The sequence below is a fragment of the Periplaneta americana genome, chromosome 7 (genome assembly GCF_040183065.1).
Source record: "Periplaneta americana isolate PAMFEO1 chromosome 7, P.americana_PAMFEO1_priV1, whole genome shotgun sequence".
NCBI lineage: Eukaryota > Metazoa > Arthropoda > Insecta > Blattodea > Blattidae > Periplaneta > Periplaneta americana.
In genome coordinates this window covers 111,312,502-111,336,350 of record NC_091123.1, presented here as the reverse complement: position 1 = coordinate 111,336,350, position 23,849 = coordinate 111,312,502, and the positions used below count along the sequence as shown (strand labels likewise).

Genomic DNA, 23,849 nt, shown 5'->3' with positions numbered 1-23,849 from the left:
AGCATGGCCATTTGCAGGGAAACTTTCGCCCGAGGATTGCGGCAAGAAGACAAAGGGAGGTGATGGCGACCATGGTCCTCCAGGAGAATAATGGACATGAAGTGGTGGTGGGACGGACTGACACTGGCACGGGGGGCTCAGGCACAGACCATACTTCATCTATGTTCATCGCACCGCATAGAGCGTCAGCTGAAAGAGAACGGATGGCAATTTGGTTGCTACTAAATTAATTAGGATTACTTCTTGTAAACTGAGTGTTCTATCAGAATTGAAGACATTAATCAATTCTGATGAAGTTAAAGGAACATGTGTGACATACTTAATAATGGCTATCCTTATTTAATCTTTGCATTATGGTAAAAAAATTTCAACAAAGCAGTCAATAGCATGTTTCTAATTTTTACCTGATAAATGTATTGTAAGTAGAGATTACAATACCGTGATCTTAGTGAAAATATGTTAAAAGGAAAAGTCTTTCAAAATAATACTGTAACACATCTAAAATCTTCTCAATACACAGCATCATCCTGTATAGAAGCAGATTATTCAATTTAAAACAAGAATTCAAGTTACTCTTTTTATATTACTTAATTTAATGTATACCTATCTTAAAAATTGTTGAGAAAAACAGTTGGATATCAGTGTTAACAATGGTATTTTGATTACGAATATCATAGAAAATTACTCCGATGATAGGATGACAGGTGAAGATGATGACAAGCAGAGTTAAATTTTGATACATGCTGACGGCTAGTAATTTTTGCCTGGAAGTCTCTTTTTCAGAGGTAGGGTTGTTTTGCATGCTATAATCTACGACAAGGATCCCCCATTTCACTTGCCTTTTGAAGGAAGCTATTCTAATGATTTTTACTGTTCTTTAAATCTATCACACTCAACTGAGTTTGAAACCATAAACCCCAGCAGATCTAATAACAAGAGTAATAACTACATGACCGTTGAAAATGGCTCATTCTAAAAATATCAAAATAAAAAATATAGTCCACAGAATGACCTCACTTCAATGAAGTTAAAATTTCACATTTAGATACAGAACTGGTTAAAAACTTTAGAAAATAAAGTACGTACTGAAAAGAAAACAGCATGCTGATCAATGGTTTGAATTCTGTTATGTAATGACTTTGTTTTTCAAGTTATTGGATGGTATGAAACATTCTATTTTTAAAAATATACCATTATATTAAAAGATTTCCATCTTGGGTAAAGAACAAAGATTATCTTCATACAAAGTTCACTAATTTTCTTTTAAAATTTTAAATATACATATATATGTCCACTTGCTTGATTCAGATAATGTCAATAATTCTGTCTAGATACACAGTTATTTAAGTTATGATAAATTTGTCTCGTTTCTTTCATGTGTTCATCCATTAACATAATATATTGATTAAACCTGTAGCTTTGTTACTGTTTCGATAAATACTTATACTTACAATAACAAATTACATTATGCATGGAGTAAAGCATGACAAGTTTTCACATGAAGAAGCTCTCAGAAGTTCTCACAATATCCAGTTCTTGTTCTTCTGGGTATGTGGTGTAAGTACCTGATGCACAAACGTACTTTCTGTCACAACATAATGCCAGGAAAGGAAAGAAAAAGAGGAATTTTTCTGTGTTTGCTCCATTGGTTGGTCATCAATAGCTTTCAGAGATAGTCAATTGAGATCTCACTGAACTCTACCAATCAGCAGTGCCAAGATTTCTGCCCCAAAGGCAGAATTCATAATCCCTGATAAGAAGATGACAAGCGAAAATTATAACTAGTAGGATTAAATTTGAATGTGGCAAGAAACTGCTTATAAATATTGCCTAAGAGTCTTCCTTTTAGTGATAGAATTCTTGCACTTGCTATAAACTTATGAATTTTTGGAAGGATGTCAATGAAGCTAAGAAATATTGGGTTGATCAATTTGCTGCACCTCTGACACAGTATCAAGCAGATGCTATTGTTTATTTCCTAAGTTTACTACCCCTATTATCTCTGATTGAGGTTATGACTGTTACATCTATTATCAGACAGTACATCACACTTGACCATATTTATATATATATATATATATATATATATATCAGAAGAAGAACAATTGTTGTATACATCTTAAGTCTGATTAGTCAAATATGTTACTAGCCTGCGATGTATGCTATGGAGGAGGAAAGGAACTGGCCAACATACCCAATTATCACCTCATGAACGCTGCCTTATTGGTGTCATTTATCACTTATAAGGTTCCAACCAGTCTTCGAAATGTTGACTAAACATGCATACGACTTCTATATGTGAACATGAACACCAAAAATTTATTCCTGGCACGTCACAATAGCCGTTAAATTGCAATAGTGTCAAACATGAGTAAATATGTGATAAAATTCCTTCAGAAAAAGGTTACAAGTCCCACTGAAATTCATCGTGATTTATGCGAGACTTTGGGTTAATGTGCAGTATCTCATGATACAATCGAATGGTAGTACCTTGAGTTTAGGTTTGGTAGAGAACCATGTAAAGACCAATAAACTGCTGGCACACCAGTGACTAACCACGCAAGAAATTGCTGATAAAATCCGTGACTTCTTGATGCAAGGCTGGTGAGTGTGTATCAGATAAATTGTAGAAGAAATGACATCTTTTTTTTTTTTACAGTACACAATATTTTGACTAAAAAATTAGCATTGAAAGAAGTTTACAGCAAGATGGGTATTGTGGAATGTTAACTTTTGCTTAAAGGCAAGCTCGAATTAAGAGAAGTTATTTCTGCTAATAATGTGCACTGGAAACAAATAGAATTTCTTTGACAGGTTTGTAACCATGGATGACATTTGAATCATTACTATGACTCAGAGACCAAACTGCGAAGTATGGAGTGGAAGTATAAAGGTTCTTCACCGCCTCGAAAATTCAAAACACAACCATCTGTTGGCAAAGTTACGGCCTCAGATTTTTGGGATGCTAAAGAAGTGGTTATGATCGATTATTTACTAAATGGAGCTACAACCATAGGAACTTATTATGCAAAGTTAATATCAAAAGAAAGTGGCATGGAAAGCTGACTAAGGGAGTTTACATTCACCAGGACAATACATTAGTCACATCATCTGCGTTGCTATGGCTGCTATCACTGCCTGCTGGATCACATCCTATAGCTGTGTAAACTGCCTGCTCAATCAGAGTTATTTTGTCGCTAGGTGGGAGACAGTGCCCACTGCTATTAACATTACCAGTATATGCAAAGTCATTATCTGCCACCTAGCTGCTACTCGCGCATAACCTTTGATTGGGCAGGCAGTGTAAGCAGCCAAAGAATGTGATCCAGCAGGCAGTGGCTGCTATAGTCAATACAGGATTTTTTTCTTTTTTCGTTGTTGGTCACTCTATAGCATCTATTAGATGCTTTATGGTTGTGCTAACAGATGGAGTTACTTGTCAACAATGTGATGCTGAAACGTGTGTTCAGGTTACTGCCCAGCGACAGTCCTGATGTATTCAGGATTTGTTCTGGTAAAAAATCTGACGAACATTAGATCAATTGCAAATATGATAACCACTGAAGTACCGAGGACAACACTTCCGTACAAGTTTATTATTTTTATTTTGAAAAATATGAGAAGTAACTGAATCTATAATAAATACAATTTTCTTAAGACGTTCTTTGAATCATGGTGTAATAATGAAAAATACCATACAGTATTATACATATTTTACAGAATATGCACTGTCTGACACATTCTGACTTTGACTGAAAAATCTGCAAACGTGTTTAAATCACAGAGTTATATCCTTACAGCATAAAGCTTAGTCAATAATTGTAAGCCATGCAACTCGTTTAAACAATTGAAACTTAAACTCACTCGAGTTTTTAAGAAAAATTAATAAAAGATCCAGTAAACATACAGCGTGAATTAAGCTTATTATTAAATTAAAAAATATCGTGGAGATGAACCTGTATTACCAATAAAAATTTATATTTATATAGTCAGTGACAGAACATGATGACCCTCCCTCATACCACCCTGTTCTACCTTCATCGATGATTTCACTAACGATTACTTTGACATACATTGGATTAGAGCTATAAGCAGGGGATGTTGACCACAGTGGAAAAACAAAATTAATGCATGGGTGAATATTTATAACCTTACTTCCAGGAGAGAATGCCACTTATGTTTTGTCACGAAGCATAAGAAGGTTTGTTCAGTGTGAATAAATTTCAGAAAGCATTGCAAGAAATATAACTAGAATACTATAATAGAATTAACGTTTCTTTCGACTTCTGATAGCTTGCTAGCTGCATGACTTATTGGTCTGCTGTCTGGCAATGTTACCAATTTCTGCTATTACTAGGAACTGGTTGGTCAGTAAATCAGCTATATGTTCGATAATGTGGCAGTATTGTCTGCAAGCTTGGACGAAGAAAGCAGGGAGTGTTAAATGGTGATTGGCTACTTCCAAGGTTAACCTTGATTACCATGACAACAATCTGTAAGTTCAGTGGCTAGTGAACTGTCAGAAGTCAAAAGAAAAGTTAATTTTGCTATAATAAGCAATATCTTCAATGCCTAAAAATAGTTTTCATTACCTACCTGTACTTCTAACATTTCTAATGACAAATGCTAATCGACAATAATGAAAGATTCAGTTACAGAAAATGTTTAATCTTAACATTATTCTCATTATTGTAATAGAAAAAGAAAGTATGTCAGTCATCTTATGTCACATTGTATAACCTGTAGTAATTATATGTTCTTGTGAAGACAAAAGAATGCATTAAGAAGAAAGTAAATTCCTGTTAATATTGCACACATTACGGTTATTATTATTTATAAAATTCTTTAATATGTCTCAGGCCAATTTTAAGCAATAGTTTTATGTGGATGTGGACATGTAGCATATTAGTATTATCTATTGTAGCTTAGGAAGAAAAAGTATATTATCGTAGGCAATATTTTAATTTGTTACCATTCAAGTCTTAACAATCCATTAAATATTTAATTTAATACATTTTAACAAAAACACTCTTTAATCTTCAATCTCAGTCCACACTCGCTTAATTTCATAAAATGTAATGGCCTGATAAACATAATAAAAAAATTACAAGTAAAATGTCCCACTTTTGATGATTCTATCAAAATTTAATGTAGGTACAGTAAACAACATTCAATTCAAGAAATTCCAGAAAATAAACACACCTTTTGTAGACCACATTCAATTTCTATACATATTGTCAATGTAATGAAATTATGATCTTGGTGGCTTGTTATACAGGCAGGTGTGTGTTACTGGTGACGTGTGTAAGATTTTTTGTAGCTTGCTCACCTTCAGATCATTAGCTCTATGAAAGTCCGTGTGGATGCCCTTAAGATATACAGAATGCAAAGAGACAGAACTGGACCACCACACTAGGAGATGATGAGGTTAGCATCATACTGTACCTGATATTGAATTCTACTGTATATGAGGCTGAGAGCTGTTTTGAAAGTTATGGCGATTTTACCTCTCTGAAAATAGCTGGTAGGCTACTCGATATCAGTTTTTGTGAGGATGGACAGAGCTCAGAACCTTTCGAAAATGGTGTAATTTCAAATATGAAAGGAAATATATAATTTCAGATGATAGATACACTGAGTAACATGACTGTCTTTATCAGTAATTAACTGCTGGTATATTAAATTTTTGGGCTATGCAAAGAATTCAAGAGTTTTTATGCCATTTTCCTATATACTGTACAATGATGCTACAGTACCAGTGGCGGTGCGTCCTATGCATTCAATGGTTCAGAGAACCCTCAGGAAAAACAATTTAATCGCTTAAATTAATTCATTTATAATTTACACTATCATTCTTTGTTTTTTGCTCATCTTTAATAAGTTTACTTGCGGCTCTGATGTATTTTTGTCATATGAAAACCTATGAACTGCAGAGATCACACACACATAAGAATACATGCTTATGAGTGCTTCCGAGGTTCAATTTCTCCTCTGCCAAGTCAGCTTCTGGACTTGAGTGCTGGGCGAGAGGCAAGGGGAAATGCTGCATGGCATAAACGTGTGGTTGCGCTGGTATTTGGACCAGCGCAGCTATAGTCATGTGTTCATGAGACAGCCGACATGCAAAAGACTTCGTGACAGAAACCGGAAGTTAGCTCCAATCTGTAGCTGAGATTATGCTTTTAGCACGTGTACATGTGTGTTATGTTGTTGTTGTTTTCTAATGCCAGGCATTTGACAATAAAGTCATTTGATCTCTTGCACTCCAATATTTTTCAAAGATATTATCATGGCCAGCCACTGAAGCACAGATTTTGAGGTGTTCCGAATTCATTTCTTGGTTTGAGTTGCACAATAGGCAGTTAGGGGACTGATATATTCCAATTCTATGCAGGTGTTTGGCCAAACAATCATGGCCTGTTGCCAACATGTGTGTTATTGATTGTTGTATTTATTAATGGTTTCTTACAATCCTTTAAATGTCCATTTAGTCTTTCTTGGAATTATAGTGTTACTACCTTCATCTGTGAGTGTGACCAGTGTTCGTTTCCAAACAAAATGAATAGTGTTCAATATCTTTTACAAACAAAATTTTCAGTTTTTAATCTTGGAAGATAAGTGTAAAATAAAGAAGTTTGGAAGGCTGTCACCTCAACTCGATTTAAAGCAAGCACAAACAAGTCGAGAGAAGACATTTTGCAGGGCTTTCAATGTAAAAAAAATATGAAAGAAACAGCTGGATTTGCAGTTGTGAATCTACAAATAAATTATTTTGTTTCTTGTGCCTGCTATTTTCTAAGGGTAAAGATACGAGCTGGACATACACTGGTGTGTCAGATTTAAGCCATTTGACACTGAAAATTAAGAAGCATGAGAAATCTATTGCTCATAAGAATTTTTGCCTAGTTTTATTAGTCCTTGGAAGAACAGAAAGTAGGCAACAACTTAGCTCAGCTTTCAGGCAGAGTATTGAAAGACAGAATGATAACGTAAGAAAAAAATCACTATGTTCTTTCAAAGATAATTCATCATCATCATCATCATCATCATCATCATCATCATCATCATCATCATCATCATCATCATCATCATCAGGCTCATTTTAAGGCAATTATCTACTTTAAAGAACTGTAGTATTTTTTAAATTTTCAGAAATGAGATATTATTCAAATTGTTGGAAAACTATGTAATATCATAAAAGTAGTGAACCCTTTGTCATTTTAGGCACGAAACGCCACTGTACAGTACTACATTTCTTCGTCATTAATCACAAAGTTTTCAATCATATTGTAAAGTTGGACACTTTAAGAATAACCATTACGTTGTACAGAATAATTTTATATAGGCATGCAATTTTTCAATAGTTAGAACAAATTTTCTGAAAGTAAACCATTCACTAATGTAGTTTAATTAAATTAATATATACTTATAGTTAAATTTGTAGCTTACTGTCAACAACATGTAGATATGCGCTGGCATAAGTGACTCCAAGGCTATTCCCAGCAATGCACGTATACCATCCTTCATCTTCATATGATACGTTACTAAGCACAAGTACTTCTGGTTTCTCAGTTGGAATGCTTGACTGTAGATCAAATTTTAAAGAATTAAAAATATATTAATGCTTTATATTCATTAGTTAATTGTAACTATTATAAATTTACACTCAGAAATATTATAATATGACTTTGAAATCATGTGTCTCTGATGAAATTAATGGTAGAAATGTCTACCAAGTTGAAATATTTAAGAAACAATCAAAGAATACTAGGCCTACTCGTACACAATTCATATTAGGTACCAAGATATATAAAACTAGTATTAATATTTAGTAAGACAAACCAAAAAGTGACAGTTGATTCACAGAATTCCCGATGATTGTGAGAATACCACCCTTGTTTTATTGTTTTGTTTCTTTTAAGTATCGGGAATTATCTGAGAAGCAACTAGCACTCATTGCTTGTTTGAGGCTCTTAATCAGGTGCCATCTCCAGCTCATCTTAACTCTGAGCCACCTCCCCCCCCCCCATTCCTGGCATCATTCCTTCCCTTATCCTATTTGAGCTGACAGAGAGAACTCAGTTTCTGATGACCTGGAATAAGCATTGAGATCGACTTGTGTAGTGACAAGCACTTACTGTCTGATAGAGGTTCAGAATCAGGATTCAACCCCAGCACATCTTAGCCAGAAACACTCCAACATCCTGTCTCTTGGTAAAATTCAACTTGAGCTATTACAATAACAATAACACCCACCCTTTCCAAAAAATGTTCTCAGAGACGACCAGGCCATATTTCAATAGACTCACTTTAACTGTGGTTTTCCATGAATTTCCTAAGATAACTGGGTCATTTCATACAAAATTTTAAGAATATGCCAGCGATGTCATGAATTTTTTTGGGCTTTTAATATAATAATGTTATGAAATAAATTAAACTGCCAACTATGACCGCCATATCATTAATATTTTAGTCATACGGATGACTGAAAAATGGGTGGCAGTTACATGTTATCCATCATTTAAAATATTCTAGACACCCTATATGAAGTGTTATCGAAACTAAACAGACGCCATTGTAAACTTGAATAACCATATTTTAATACCTTAAAGACTAATCCGAATAATATTAAGACATGCTCATAAAAACACCTCACTGAAAAAAAGAAATAGTTCATGCGAATTTCATTTGTATTAAAGAAAATCTTATTCCTAATCCATCTCCCAAGTTTTATGACTTTATCTCAAAAAACATGTGAATAATTAAATTAATAAAATTATTAATTTTTGTTCCGATGGTTAAAAATCGCTTGCAATGTGTGGCGGTTGCAGCATTCATGAGACTTCATAACGATGAGTAATCTCAAATGTCCGCCTCCCTGACCGTGTTCTCGCAACATTCTGTATGACAGGAGAGCCTGCCTGCTGAGCTCCTTTGTTCCGATGAGTTATTTTTATTAAAAACTGACATGATGTTTAAGTCAACATTCTGAAATTTTCACAGTGGAATCAATATACCCTAAGGAATTAAACACATGTTTTTTCGTCTGTAAAAATGAATTGCATTTTATGTTCTATATTTTTTAAATTATTTTACGGTGGGTAACTATTTAAAAAATTATATATATTTTTTCATTTTAAGGGCATTTGTAAACAAGGCTCTCCTTTTTCGAACTGCATTGAAATCACTTTTCCATCTTCCTTTACATAGTAAGAAAACTTCAATGAATGAAACTGTGTTCTTTGTTAAACCAATATTTTAAATTCTGATTCCTGCCAAACTATGAAAGATATAAATATAGTACTGCTTAAAATTCATATTTAGAACATACAAAATAACCTACTACAATATTTTTAACTTTTGAGACATCATGGTTCAAAAACATACTTTTTTTTGCATGGAATGACCCAACTGTCAGGATGAGACCTTAGAGGAATGGATCACGGATCTACATCCCTCCTTCCCATAAACGTTTCGGCATTTTTCCAAATTAAAGCTTTCAAATTAAGAGCCTTGGTTTTTGCATATTGCTTTCTGTGTTTGGGTCGAGTTTTCTCAACTGTTGCTCGCACAGTGAAAGAGATCAGAACTTTCCTCTTGCAAGGACTGCTGCACTCCCTCTCTATGTACAAGCTTTTAACATATTGGGGAAAGAAACTAGCCACTCTACCCCATTATCTCCTGGCTTAGTTGCCTCATAAGTGATGTCTTGTTGGTACCACTTGTGAAGTTCAGACTTGTCTTCGGACAGTTGACCAAACAACAGCCAGTATTCCTGTCCTGAGCTGTTCTGTCATGTTCCTCTCCCCTCCCTTATGTGGTAACTATTAGGTTACGTCTATTTGTGTCTTTTCCCCTTCAAAATTCACTAAATTACCTTCACTGGAATGGCGGAAATCAGAGTGAGACAAATGCCCAACAGGCCTGGAGCTCACATATTCAGTTCTTCTGAGTCCCAGACTCCCTTGCAAAGACGCGTTTTCGCGTATCTTTTAAATGTTTCCCCTCCCATTTTCCCCATTCATTGTTTTATGTCTTAATTCTTATTTTTATCATTAGGGATACAGTTTTTGTTTATATTTTTACTGTATTTAATTTAATATGATTAATGTAAATGGTTAACATATAATGCAAGTTGCTTGTTAGATAACTCTCGTCTCTTATTCACTTGCAAGATGGCAGCACATGTAAGTTTTGATATGTGCAGCATCTAGCAGAGACTTCTTGAACGTTGTTTTACGCTAAAAATGTTGGATTCTCTGAACAACTGTACCTGGTATCTCAAACAAAGACGTATTTACGTCAAAACAAAGCATTCTTTACAAAGTGACATCAGATTAATCAATTTAACCACATCCGAAAGCGTGGCAATGGAAAGTAATTAATCCTTATGAAAGGAAGTTTGTAGTACCGGTATTTTGTATGTATGTCTGGTGTACATGATGAGGAAGTGAGCAGAGGTAAGGTACACTTGTTCTTGAATATCTATGTGACTCTAAGACATAGTAAGAGTGTGTTTTATAGATTCAATGAAGACAATATTAAGTAGTTCTGAAAAGGACCGAATTGAGGATTGTGGTGGATTAACTGAAGTGGATATGTCCCTAGTGGGTGTTTCAGCAGATAGCTGGTGGGCCGCACATATATCTGAAATACGGTACATTTCTTCTGTTAGTAAAAGTAAATATTTTCTTAAAATGGTTACAAGAAAATGAAAACTGATAATTTTAAGATTATATTCATATTCTGTTTGTTATAGAGCGAGCAGTTGAAAGTGAAAGACCATTACAAATTTGAGCAAGTCCATCCAGAATAATTTTTCTAAAATCAGTACTGGATAATTCACTGAACTCAGAAGATGTCTGTAAATTGTTTGATATCATAAACCTGGAATAGAGAATATCACAAGGGACCTTCAGTTCATGAAACTGATTCAGGTTTCAGAACTATTCTAGTCTTTGAAGAAGTAAGGACAATGAGCCCATTCGAACTGAAGTGCCAAGAATAATCGAACTTACTTTTCATTCTATTTTATTTCTATTTCTTACAAATAAATATGATTGTCAAGAAATAACATTACAAAAATAATTTAAAAATCATCACAAAAATGTATCAACAACATGAAGTCCGTAGAGAGATTGACTGAAATACCTGGCACTAATTCGTAAAAATGAATCACATGTTCAAAAAGACAATTTGTAAATTCTAATCCAACTCAAAATTCATTATTACCAGTACTAATCTTCCAAAAAGACAAAATACAGTCATTCAAAATGAAGTGAATCAGAATAAAATAATATAGAAATAAATGCTATATTACAAATGACTAACAGTCGAAAAGATTTCATTAGAATAAATTAACTTCTCAGATAAAACTGTAGGAGGCAAGGTACTAAATAGAAAGAAAAACCTTTATGTTAAGTACTGAAGAGGAAGGAAGGAAATCGAACAATATTGTAACATTCGATAGAAAAAAACAATGAAGTGTAAAGAAAGTGTGTTAAGAACATACATAAAAAGAGGTAAGGGATTATATATGAAATTTTACATAAAATAGAAATATATTTTGTCATTGGAAGGGAGAGCAATGGCATTTATTTAATTCCATGAGCATAGTTGATTCTGATCATAGCTTAGTTTTTTGTTTTATCTAAAAGTACCGGTAGTTTTCAACCATTATGATTTACGCGTGAAGTGTTAGTTTTCATGCAACAATCAATTCGTCTCTTTTTAATGAATTAATTCATCTATACAAATATTTTAAGTAACACTTCTGACAGCTGACAACATAGACAGCCCATATAATTCCTGACAATGGATTTTCAACAAAAATGAACAAACTAACAATTTTATTTATTTATCATTGTCTATGATCTGCAATATTCCTTAGCATTACCAGCAGTTCAAATACCTTAATTTAGTATAACAGTAAATTAAAATGTGTGATATTTTTTAAATTTATTCGACAGCAATGGTTCCAGACCTCTGCTGGAATCCTTCAAGTCTCGGCTTGATATGTAATAGAATGCACAATGATATTGTTGTTAGAGACTGTATTCTTTCATATGTTTGTATTTGAAGACTTTGTTAAAAGCAGAAATGGAAGTTGCTTTAAAACTAAACAGTTGGAATTTATTATAATATATTAGACAACTTCTAAGTTACCTACGTAAGTTATTCATTTTAACAAGCACTATACAGTAGATTTACATAGTAATTATTGTAATCCGAAGAATGTTCGCTGAAGGTGTAAGTAATACTACAATTTATAACAAGAATTTTGTGCATGTATGTATAAGTATAAAAAAAAATATAGAGGTATAAAAATTACATTTAAGAAATTTTTTACTTAGCCTTAAGTATGATTTTATGTTATAATAACTTACATTACTTAGGGACTAACCAAATTTTACTACTTAAGATTTGTTACAGAAACAACTTTCCTGTGTTAATGTGAAACTAAGTTGATAATTTACCTTTCTTGACTAGTTTCGGCTTGATTTGTGGCCATCTTCAGATGCCAGTGAGGTCCTTTCTTGTTTTTGGAAACAAGGAGGACCTCACTAGTATCTGAAGATGACTACAAATCGAGCCGAAACTAGTCAAGAAAGGTAAATTATCAACTTAGTTTCACATTAACACAGGAAAGTTGTTTCTATAACAAACTTTAAAGTGATAAAAGTGTGTACCGGTAATCAAGATGCATAAACTTTATTTTAAAAAAATTAGTGCAGGACAAGCTTTGTTGATAATATATGTACAGACCGATTATTTAGTCCTGACAGCTCGGTGACGTGAAAGAGAGGAAATAATAGGAGTAGTGGAGAGTGCTCCAGAGTAGAGATAAGAATGAGCGGTCAGTAAAGAAATGCAGTACAGCTTAACTCTACTGGAAATACACGGATCTACAGCACACATGACATCTGATCGCTCTGAATGCAAGCGACTGACTAACCCAAACATCCCTTGGCATAACTTAATGGACTCTCCTGACCTAGGCGCACATTGTCGGAGACTGTCAGGACTAAATAATCGTACTGTGCACATTACCACATTACATATTTATTTTTACAATTACAACAAACTAGCCAACAGAATGCTTATTTAGTTACCGGTATGTCTAATAATAATAAACAATTTTCTTACAGCAAGCTAACCAGCAAGATGCATATATAGTTCTGTCTCAACATTGATGGTACTCAGACTTCATCACAGTTTAAACTGGTCAAAATGCATTACAAACATTTTTCTTAGAGCAAGCCATAATTACTTCGAGCTTAACGGAAACGTCGACAAGCAATGAATAAAAATACTGAGAGAATAATAGTAACATTATATTGTGCATGCAAAATTTAAAAGCATTTAGAATAAGAAAGTTTAGCTTCAATAGAAATAAATCTTTACAGAAATACAGTATATTAGTTCCCTCAAATAAGAATCATGCTTGTATAGAAATCTCTACATTAACCAACAAATTAATATCTTAAAGCTGACTGAATATGGTTCAAATAAATTTCAAACTACCGTGTCACTTAAAATAAAAGTTACAACTTTAATGTAACAAAATATAGGATATACAAATAGAATAAATTTATAGTACCGTATTTCAATAATATCCTCATTATTTTTTCCACAGATGTAACGAAATTACAGAACAGTACGTTTAGATTAAGCAAATAAATAATATATCAATCAAATACTGGAACTCTGAAATAAAGATCTGTTACTACCTACATTTTATTGAATACATTTCCATATCATTTCCCATTAAGTTTCCTTGAGAGTAAAAATGACAGCAAAATAAGAAACACTATTTTATTTTTTGGTAGACCTCCCAGTGGACTTTACGATCTTTAAAAATATACCATAATTAATTAATTCCAGATCAATAATAAGAAATCTAGAGATAAAATAGTTCTGTCTACATAAGTTGGGCTTAAAAGTAGAATGAGAGTGTATAGTACCTATATAAATAAATTAAGTAACAGTACGTCAGTGCACATTCATAAATAATCCAGTTTTTATGCAAAATGCTTTTCTCACAATTTGATGCATGCATTGTCATAGAACATGCGAACAATTATTAACATTAGAAGTGAGAATAATACTATTAGCCAAACATACTATGCATCTAGACCTCTATATTCACAGTCACAAGTCTTATTATTATCTACAAAGATTAATTTGTACAATATGGATTTGTCTGAAGAGTATCGAAGTACTAGTCAAAAAGAAGTTTGGAAAGAAGGTAGTGTGTAAGTTACAGAAAACAGTTTAAAGAACAAATAATGATACCAATTCTGAAGTTATTTTTAAATTAGATATAGAAGTATAAAGTTATTTATATTTTGGTAGAATATAGTAGTAAATAAGATATTATATTTCTTTATGATACCAGCTCCATAATGACAATGTGTTCCAATTTCTGAACCAATACCGATTTCACAACAACACTATCACTTCAGAGTATACTTGCCATGTAACAGCCCAAGATAAAAAAATTATGGTGAGGCCAATGATCAGAGAATAACCTACTTTAAAATAGAATGTGGCACTGAAGAAATTTTGAAATCAACAATTAAATCCATAATACTAAATTTGAACATATTAATGATTGAGACTTGAATCTAGAGTCTAAGATGTTTCATTATTTCTTTTATTTGTATGAGGTTTTTTTAGGTTTGCAAATAGGTATAGTCTTTATTTTCATGACACACATAGATTAATTTATGTTAGGTTATAAAAATAAGTAAGCAGATTACAAAATTTATTAAATTCTTGGACTGAACTACGACAAAAGATATTTCTACTCATTGAAGTGATGATGCAACAAACAATTATTCTCCTGAAAATGTACATAATTATCAAAAGGTACCGGTACAAAGAGAAAAAAGGTACTGGTACTAAACTAATCTGCAAATACCTTATGTACAGTAATAATAATTATTATTATATTCAAAGACTGGACCATTTGATCTATTCTAATTCTCATTTGAATTTTGAATCTACATTGCAAATTCCCTGGCAGTATGGTAAGCTGAGCACAAGGTCACACCTTATAGGGCAACACAATACAAACACAAGAGAATGGAGAAAGATAAAGTTACTCTTCCATGCTGGAAAACAAACCCAGGTAAATTGGATGTGTTGTTGGATCCACAGTAAAGATTAATAAAGGATCAGTATATTAATTTATAAAGTGATAGACACACAATGCCAAAGAACATTTTTTAAGATTATTTGATTGCATTTCACTTTATAAAACGTTAATATACCATACCAGTAAAATATGATAAACCTTTAAAACTTCAAAGTGTTCATTAAATAGTTAAAAAAAGAGAGTGATGAACTGATGCCTCAAATTTAATATGCTGAGCGGCCATTTCGAAGTTGTTATGCTTTAACAATTTTAAAATTGCCACACCCAGAATATTTAAGGTACCGGTACATATATTTTTTTAAAGTATGTTAACACTTTGAAGTTTTAAAGTTTTATAACATTTGTATTATTTTAATAATGTTAAATATATATTGACAGAAACATGTTAAAATACGTACCTATATTATTTGTATTTTAAAAATATATTGTTTTGTGTTTGCTATGAAAATAAATAATTATAGAACTAAAACAACTGAAATATCTTTATGTAATTTCTTAATATTAAATAAAAACTGTATTACACAGACATTACAATGAAATAACAGCTTCGTAATATTAATAGTAAGTAACTGCAAAGATATGGTGGAATGCATCAAGAAAACTATATTTTCACATTCAGCTCCCAATCTCGAATTAATATTTCAGCAAACCTTAAATGCATTACATAGATACTGGTACTACTAGTTGGAAAATTACAGTACCACATGCAAGGAATTGAAACAGTTACATGTTATGTAATACACAATTCAAGAACAGCCAATAGACACATGCAACATGCAGCACCCATATAAAAGGGAAGCTTATATACCTTCACCACGTTACTAGTTTCTGTTTCGTTAAGGGAGGTGTAGTACCCCCGAAACCACTCAACATGTGGATGAAGATCAGATAGAACTTGACATCGAAATGACTCATTATGACCCACCACCACAGTAGAGTTTTTGGGGGCCTCCGTTAAGATCGGTCTGTGATGGAGACGCTCTAGAAAAACAATGCACAGTCATGGGAATAAACATTTCGCGACTGACTGTTGCCGTCTTGCTGGAGGAAGTCTTGGGCAAGCATTAGGTAGATTGCAAAAGATGTTGTTTGCAATAGTACATGTCATACTGCTTCTACAAAATGTAGCCTACTTCTTATTTGAAAATGGGTGAAACATAGAATCTAAAGTTTATAGTAGCCATTGCCATCCTGTATTTAACCCAGATGTTCCGTCCTTCTGGAAGGACGTCAGGAAAATCTGGATCTGGGTGCTACCAGGAAGCGAACAGCCTCTTTCAGTTACTGTTAGTGGTAAGCCAAATAAATATGTAGACCTATACTATGGAACAAATTATTTCTGTTTAATGTGCAACATAAAGAAGTTGCCAAAAAATATTTCATAGAAAATATTCTGCATTCAAAATGCCAAGTAGATCCAAAATTTAAGAACTAGTGGTTCCCTTACATAATGTTATAATGAGAGTTCGATGTGTGATCAGTGTGCATAAAATAATCAAGCCAGTGCTTCACGAGGAGATGATGAATTCTAAAAAAAATATTGGATGTTGACTGTACTCTTCAATGACTTACGAAAAGAAAAAAACTTAAAGACTATTTTTTTCGTAAAACAACACCATAGTGCACACTTCAAATTTTTCAATGAATGTGATTGGAAAAGTATTCGAAGATTGTAGTTGCCCTAACCTCCCGATTTAAATCTTTTGATATCTATTTATAGAATAAATTTTATAACTCTTTTTATGTACCAAAGATAAAGCAAGTTATGGTACGATTCTTTGTGTCTGGAAAACTAATCAGAAATTTATCAGCGAGTGCTGCATTGCTTCTCAGCATAACCAATGCTGTGCAGTCGAGATATAAATTCTAAGTAAAAAGAACATTTCCTAGCATAAACAGGAAATTATGACACCTGCATCATTACTTTTTTTCTCTATGGAAGGAATTCTTGGACTACAAAGCAGTATGTTTCTTGGACTACAAAGCAGTATGTTTCAACTACCTAATTCAGAAGCCAATAAATTGATTATCTAATATAACATTTATTTTGGAAATTTGTATTAAAAACATCGACTCCAATTTACATCCTGATGCTTGCCCATAAAATCAAAAGCACACGAGAAAATGCACTTTCTTCATCAGCTCCTTCTGCTCCTGTAACAAATCATATTCTCACCTTGATTACAGTGTTATTCTCCGCCAGAGATTCTAATTCTTCTTGATACATTTTTATCCATTGTATATGAGGCTCAAGATCAGAGTACGTAGGACACTCAAACCTCACTGTAGAATTCACTAGAGCTGTTACATTGCGTGGGTAATCTTCTTTCACATATGGCTTGTGAGGGAATCGTTCTGGTAGAAATTAATACACATATGTTTGAAAATATCCCAAGTTTGCAATAAAGGAGCTGGTAATTGTAAAAATATTATTATATTACATAGTCTATAAAGAAGCTTGACAAACATCAGATTAAAATTACTACATGTCAGTGAGAATGTTAGACAGATACTTAGTACTGGACAGGAGATATGTATTAATTTACGAAATGGATAAAGAATCTACAACATTAATTCTAATACAATATAAAGTGAATATGTACACAGAATGCAGGAAACGAAGTAATATGTGAATAAATAAGGAAAATAAACTCATAATGAAAACTATAAATTTTGTATTGACATATTACAATAATGATAAACAAGAACTTATTTGAATATGCTTAGAAATAAATCTATTAATCTGCAAAATATCTACCAGATTTTTAACTTAAACAAGTTTGGTATGTAGACTAAATTTCGTTAAAAAAGAGAGAAAAAAAAAACAAGTCTCTAGACAAAAACGAATGACAGTGGAAATGCTTTCATGCATAAAATAATTTAAAAAAAAATCATTTATAAAGTTTTTGGCAAAATGTTTACTTGATGACTCAAGTATTGGTACAGATTACTGATATTTTCATTAATTATTGTCTTAATTGCTTGTATTTCAAACTAGAATCCTATGACAGGTGAAATGGAGGAGTAAAAAAAACGGGAGGAGAGAAATATTTATCAAGAGGTAAATTCTAAGCTATCTGATATCAGCGGAATTTTAACTTGTATCTTTGAGATGGAAAGCACCTATATTGGTTATTCCACTGACAATGTATAGGATTATTTTAAATTAATTATCCGAAACAAAACTTTGATAACTCCTTAAAGAATAAAATGATGCCATACACAGAAATGTGCATACAATCACACATACATAAAACTTACAGGAATCAGTGCAACAATTCAGAGGTTTAGAAGAGCTTGTGATTTACAGGTTTGAATTAATGATTTATTTCAAGGGGAGGATAACTTCAGTCTATCAGCCTCGGATGCAGTGATAAGTATGACAGTTACTAGACCATTGAAGACAGCCAGTTTTTTATTATGCAATGATTTTGTATAGGCCTATTCGTGAGTAAAATTCTTTTTTCATTATGTAGTGATGTACATTCGTGAATAAACTTCTTAATCAGAAAGTTAAATTTGCGGAAGTAGCAAGACTGTATTATTTGTGATAAATAACCAGGGGTGTAAAAAACCAGCAGGCCGATGCATTTGTTAGGAATGACATGATGCTTGGCCTGCGTTTCGAGAAGGTCTGAAAGGAGGGTTGGATTGGCCAGAGTGACCACAGAGTCTTGTTGCTCGAGAGAAAAAGAAACAGTGACGCAATACACATTGGCTATTTTTTATTTATTTATTTATTTTTATTTTAGTAGGTACTTTATCAACATCTTAGGTTATTTAGTGTCTGAATGAGATGAAGGTGATAATGCCGGTGAAATGAGTCCAGGTCCAACACCAAAAGTTACCCAGCATTTGCTCATATTGGGTTTCACACACTGGCTATTGCACCAGGTTTAATTAATATTGCTTTTAATGCATTACCTGATATTTTCAATATCAATCCTTTAACTATTTTTTCAGTATTGTCTTTATTTCCTTTGTGAATAATTCTGTTAAGAGTAATGAAAATCAAAGAAAACGAGAGTCTGAAAAGATTCATATAGTTATTTATAGGAGCTAAAGAATTGCCAACCACTCAAGACATGTATAAAATTATTTACAAAAATGTTATTCTACGAGCAGATAGCTTACACCATTTAACCAAAAATATCGGAACACCATGTGTATGTCTGTACAGAATAATGTGGCACAGAAATCCGTAACAGTGGATGAACTGTAGGAACCAGAAAAATAAAGAATCCAGCAATGTTAAAAAACAAATGTATTTCCTCTTCAACACTTGTATTTCTGCACAGAAATTAGGTAGAATTCATTACTGGTACTTATTCTTTGATGTTCGTATATGGCTAGAAATCACGAAATTAACTAAAATGTGTCCTTGAAATTTATTGTGCAACTGACTGGAAATTATAGAATTTTACCTACTGAAACAATGATAACCCTCATGTTGTAATTTAATTATTATTTGGACAATTGTAATTAAACCAAATTAAAGGTACTTTTTAAATACAGTACTCAAAACATGTCTTTATCAATTATCATCTGCTCGTTCGATAAATTTCATATATCGATAATGAAGGGCAGATGATTGATATACATATCGTAATATCGATTATCAAATTCTATAGTCGATATAGTCTCAGCTAAAATGTGTCGTGTTGGTTTACTCAGCCATTTACTTTTGTGATCGCAGCAGAGTTAATAGTTATTCTAGTTTTTTTGACAGAGTTGGTTGAATTTATGAGACACGTGCTCCTTCGTAAAATGGACCAACAACTGTAACTTCTCATGAAGGAGCCCAGCAATATTCCATTCATGGACTCTATGCTTCACGTGCTAAGACAATTTTTTGTATGTTTACAAGTATTGTGGACACCAAGCTATGTTGACAGTGAACGTGTTTTATCAGAGTATGATGCTGTTTCAGACAGATGCTGTAATTTGAAAAAAGGAAATGCTGAACTGTTCACAATGTTATCTTTTGAGAAATGAAAGGTAGAATGTACAAAGTTTCCTTTGGAAAAAAAAGTACGGTATATGCTAATTCTAAAAAAATAGATGCTAATTTTTATATTAGAGAAAGAAACATATATGTAACTGTTTTCCAGTGAGTATCTTTATTACCAGCCAGTTCTGAAATACATAGTTAAATTCTGTAAAATATGTAAAATGTCTGATGTATGTTAACAGTAAGATATGAGAGTGTGCATATTCAACATAATCTTGAACTCAGTAATCAGTATGAGAATTAAGGGATAGGAAATTGAAAATTGATTTTTGTCACTTCTGTGATGTCACAGTTACAGAACTGACATTTTTGTGGACATTATTATATGTTGTTGTTTTCTAATGCCAGGCGTTTGACAATAAAGTCATTTGACCTCTTGCACGCCAATATTTTTCAAAGATATTATCATGACCAGCCACTGAAGCACAGATTTTGAGGTGTTCCGAATCCATTTCTTGGTGTGAGTTGCACAATGGACAGTTTAGGGGACTGATATATTCCAATTCTATGCAGGTGTTTGGCCAAACAATCATGGCCTGTTGCCAATCTAAATGCAGCTACAGACGATTTGCGTGGTAAATCGGGAATTAACTGTGGATTTTGATGCAGAGAGTTCCATTTCTTCCCATGGGATTGTGTTATCAAATTTTGTTTGTTGAAGTCTAAGTATGTAGATTTAATAAATCTTTTTACAGAGTAATACGTAGATTTAGTAACAGGTCTGTAAGTAGCAGTGCTGCCCTTCTTTGCTAAAGCATCCACATTCTCGTTTCCCAGGATCCCACAATGGGACATTATTATATAAATTGTAGAATAAAATAAAATAATCTTTTAAATAGCCAGTTATGTAACATTAATCTAGACATTAACAATAATGTACAGAAAAAAATAAACTAAATAGATACATGTGAAACGTATCTCATTTTGTCCGATTTTGTGAATTTTAACCATATTAGAAAATCTAATTACAATTTTAGGTTACAATGTAGCCAATTACTATATTGTAAAATGCTACGTACTTTTTCATTGATATTTTTCGCCATATTTCCATTTCACACAGACTGAGTCTTAGATTCCTACATCTGTCCTAAACTCTAGCTTAAGGAAGATAAATATTTGCTCCCACCAATGACACTGACTGTTTGTATAATTTTGTAGCATCATGTTATTCCACACAAACTGTACCTAATAATATGGATTCACCTCACTCCATATGTATTCTAAATTTAAATCTCAAACTGGCAATTAGCACGATGCTACACTTACCAATAATATCCACTTTAGAAGTGTAGTTAATGCAGCCGTGTATATTGCAGACTATACAAGTGTAGTTTCCAGAATCACGCACAACCAAATCTTCAAGTGTAAGTGACCAACGACCATAACGAACTGTGCCCAAATGACGGACAGGAACTTCCCCATCCTTCGTCCAAGTGATATTAGGTTCTGGATTACCTATGAATATCAACATTAATTAAGTTAAATAGTATGATACCGTACAAAATATTTCGATTACATTGAATGATTCTACACTAGAGATGAGACAAACCACTCACCTTCAGCTGGACACTTAAGTCGCAGCATATTTCCAGCTGGTTTTGCAACCACTCTATACATGTTTCCTGGTTTTGTAAAGTTTGGTGCTTTCTGAGGTGCTGTGTCATTGTATTCCCCTGCTACTCGGTTTGTATCACTGTCATGAGAATCCTCATGGTCAATTACTTGGGACATAGGCGTAAGGCTTGCTGAAACTTAAAAATACAAATTATTAAAACAATTATTATAAACATGTAACAGCTTCAAATCACAGCTGTACAGGTTATACGAAACAGGATATCAACATATGAACACAAACCCTTTAAGTGCAACTGTCTTTACAGAATTTGTCTGGAATCAATCATTTTAACAAAATTGATAAGCTTTATTTTCAGATAAATATCTATTACGGTGTGAAATGATAAATCGATTGAACAAGTCATTTATTCAAGATCATAACTTGTTTCCTTTTATGCAAGAGTGAATTGATGTATATAATAAAAGCGGAATTTGAATATTTCGTGGTACAAGATAATGCTTAAAATATGTACGAAAGGACATCAAATTTAAGTATTATGAAAGGACAGCAGTATCTGCGTCCTATACAAAATTTTAACGAAGACAGGAAAAAATAAAAGACTGCAGGCAGAAGATCTATACTGGCTGTTATGAAAGACAGGGACTAAGAAATAAAGACATGGGAAGTCAATAAAAAATTATATTATCAATTTGAATCATCGTCATGGTCGTGATTGTTGTTCTCGTCATCATCATCACCTTATATTTTATCACAGACTGCAGAGGGAAACTGCCGCTGTTTAAAACCCGTATTTCGCTGCAGTGGCTTGCAGAGCCAGGCCAAAGGGAAGATTTTTTCCTCCACTCCCATACCACTATTGTAATGCTGCGTCAAATGGATTCTCTATTCCTTTGAAACTTAATGACAAAATTTTTATTTTCTCTTCACATACTTACTGTTGTAGAATCTTATAGAGTTAATATAACGAAATTAATATTCTCTTTTGCTTTATTATTACGTATATCCAGCCTCCAGCAGAACCTAATATTTGCCTTAACTCAAAATGATTGCACGAGTAGAATCCTCTTGATATAGCATGTAGAATACGAAAGAGACTTCTTTTCCAATTTTAGAAAATTGTTGACTATCAGTATATCTGACTGTTGCTTTGGTGTGACGTCTTAGTACCGTAACTTAACCAGTGCAAATGTGCAAGCATGAGTGTGTGTAAATTACAGAATATTTATTTTATTTTTCTCAACTTTCCCTTGTGGAGGAGATTGATGTAATGAAGTGAAATTAAAGGGTCGTCCGTTACCTGACTTAAATCTTACTCAAGCTTCATCCAGCCGAAATAGTGCATATATTATGTAAGGAAGTATAACAATGAAATTTACGGTAAGCATTTGTGGTTACGTGGATGTGAAAAAAAAAAATTCTGTATTTTGTTTTCCTTGCCTCCTCTTCGGTGGTGATGCTGCATGGACTAGGAGTGGTGTGACAGATTTAGGACATTTACCCCTAAAAATTAAAAAGTATGAATCTTTGCAGTCTCACCTGAAAAATTGCGCAATTAAGTGAAGCGAACAGAACAAACTTTCTCAAACATAATCAAGAAGTGAGAAAAAATCGTGAAATTATTTTAAAAATAAATTAATTGTATCACATTTTGTGGCCAATATTAACTTCCCCATAGGGGACATGATGAAAAAACGATTCAAAGAACCCTGGTGTATTTCGTGGGTTGCTACAGTTCGTGAGTAATCCAAACGAGCCTCTCAAAAATCATTTGGAACGTGCTACTGTTTAAAGGTAATTCTAAAACAATTCAGAATGAACTGCTAGATTGCATGTTGAGTGTCTGCCGATCTGAAATTCAGACTGAAATCGATGGTATTAGTTTTTTTAGCGATTATGGCAAATGAACTAAGTCAGGAAGTTTTGGTTTTTCTCATTAGTGCATTTATTTTTGTCCTATACTTATTAGTAATGATGTCAAGAAGTGAAATTTGTATGTACCAAAATCTACTGCAGCTCCCCCAATCCACAAGTTCACGAGCCGCCACTGGCTTTACCATAAAAATCTCGAAGAAAATTCAGAATCTTAAGTGAAATTAAATTTG

At 33.1% G+C, this 23,849-nt stretch overlaps 1 protein-coding gene across 2 annotated transcripts in view; it reads right to left on the bottom strand.

The window, feature by feature from the left end:
- The window catches only part of LOC138703360 (fibroblast growth factor receptor homolog 1-like), a 435,775-nt gene that overhangs the window by 51,945 nt on the left and 359,981 nt on the right, over nucleotides 1-23,849 (bottom strand). The window contains exons 12-15 of one of the 2 annotated variants that reach the window (XM_069831162.1): nucleotides 21,728-21,922; nucleotides 21,438-21,626; nucleotides 17,337-17,515; nucleotides 7,450-7,585 (exon numbers count right to left, since the gene is read on the bottom strand). In XM_069831162.1, coding sequence (XP_069687263.1) covers nucleotides 7,450-7,585; nucleotides 17,337-17,515; nucleotides 21,438-21,626; nucleotides 21,728-21,922 — 699 coding nt within the window. Of the gene's footprint in view, nucleotides 1-7,449; nucleotides 7,586-15,968; nucleotides 16,142-17,336; nucleotides 17,516-21,437; nucleotides 21,627-21,727; nucleotides 21,923-23,849 lie in introns of both variants that reach the window. The other variant, XM_069831163.1, reaches the window with a different exon arrangement.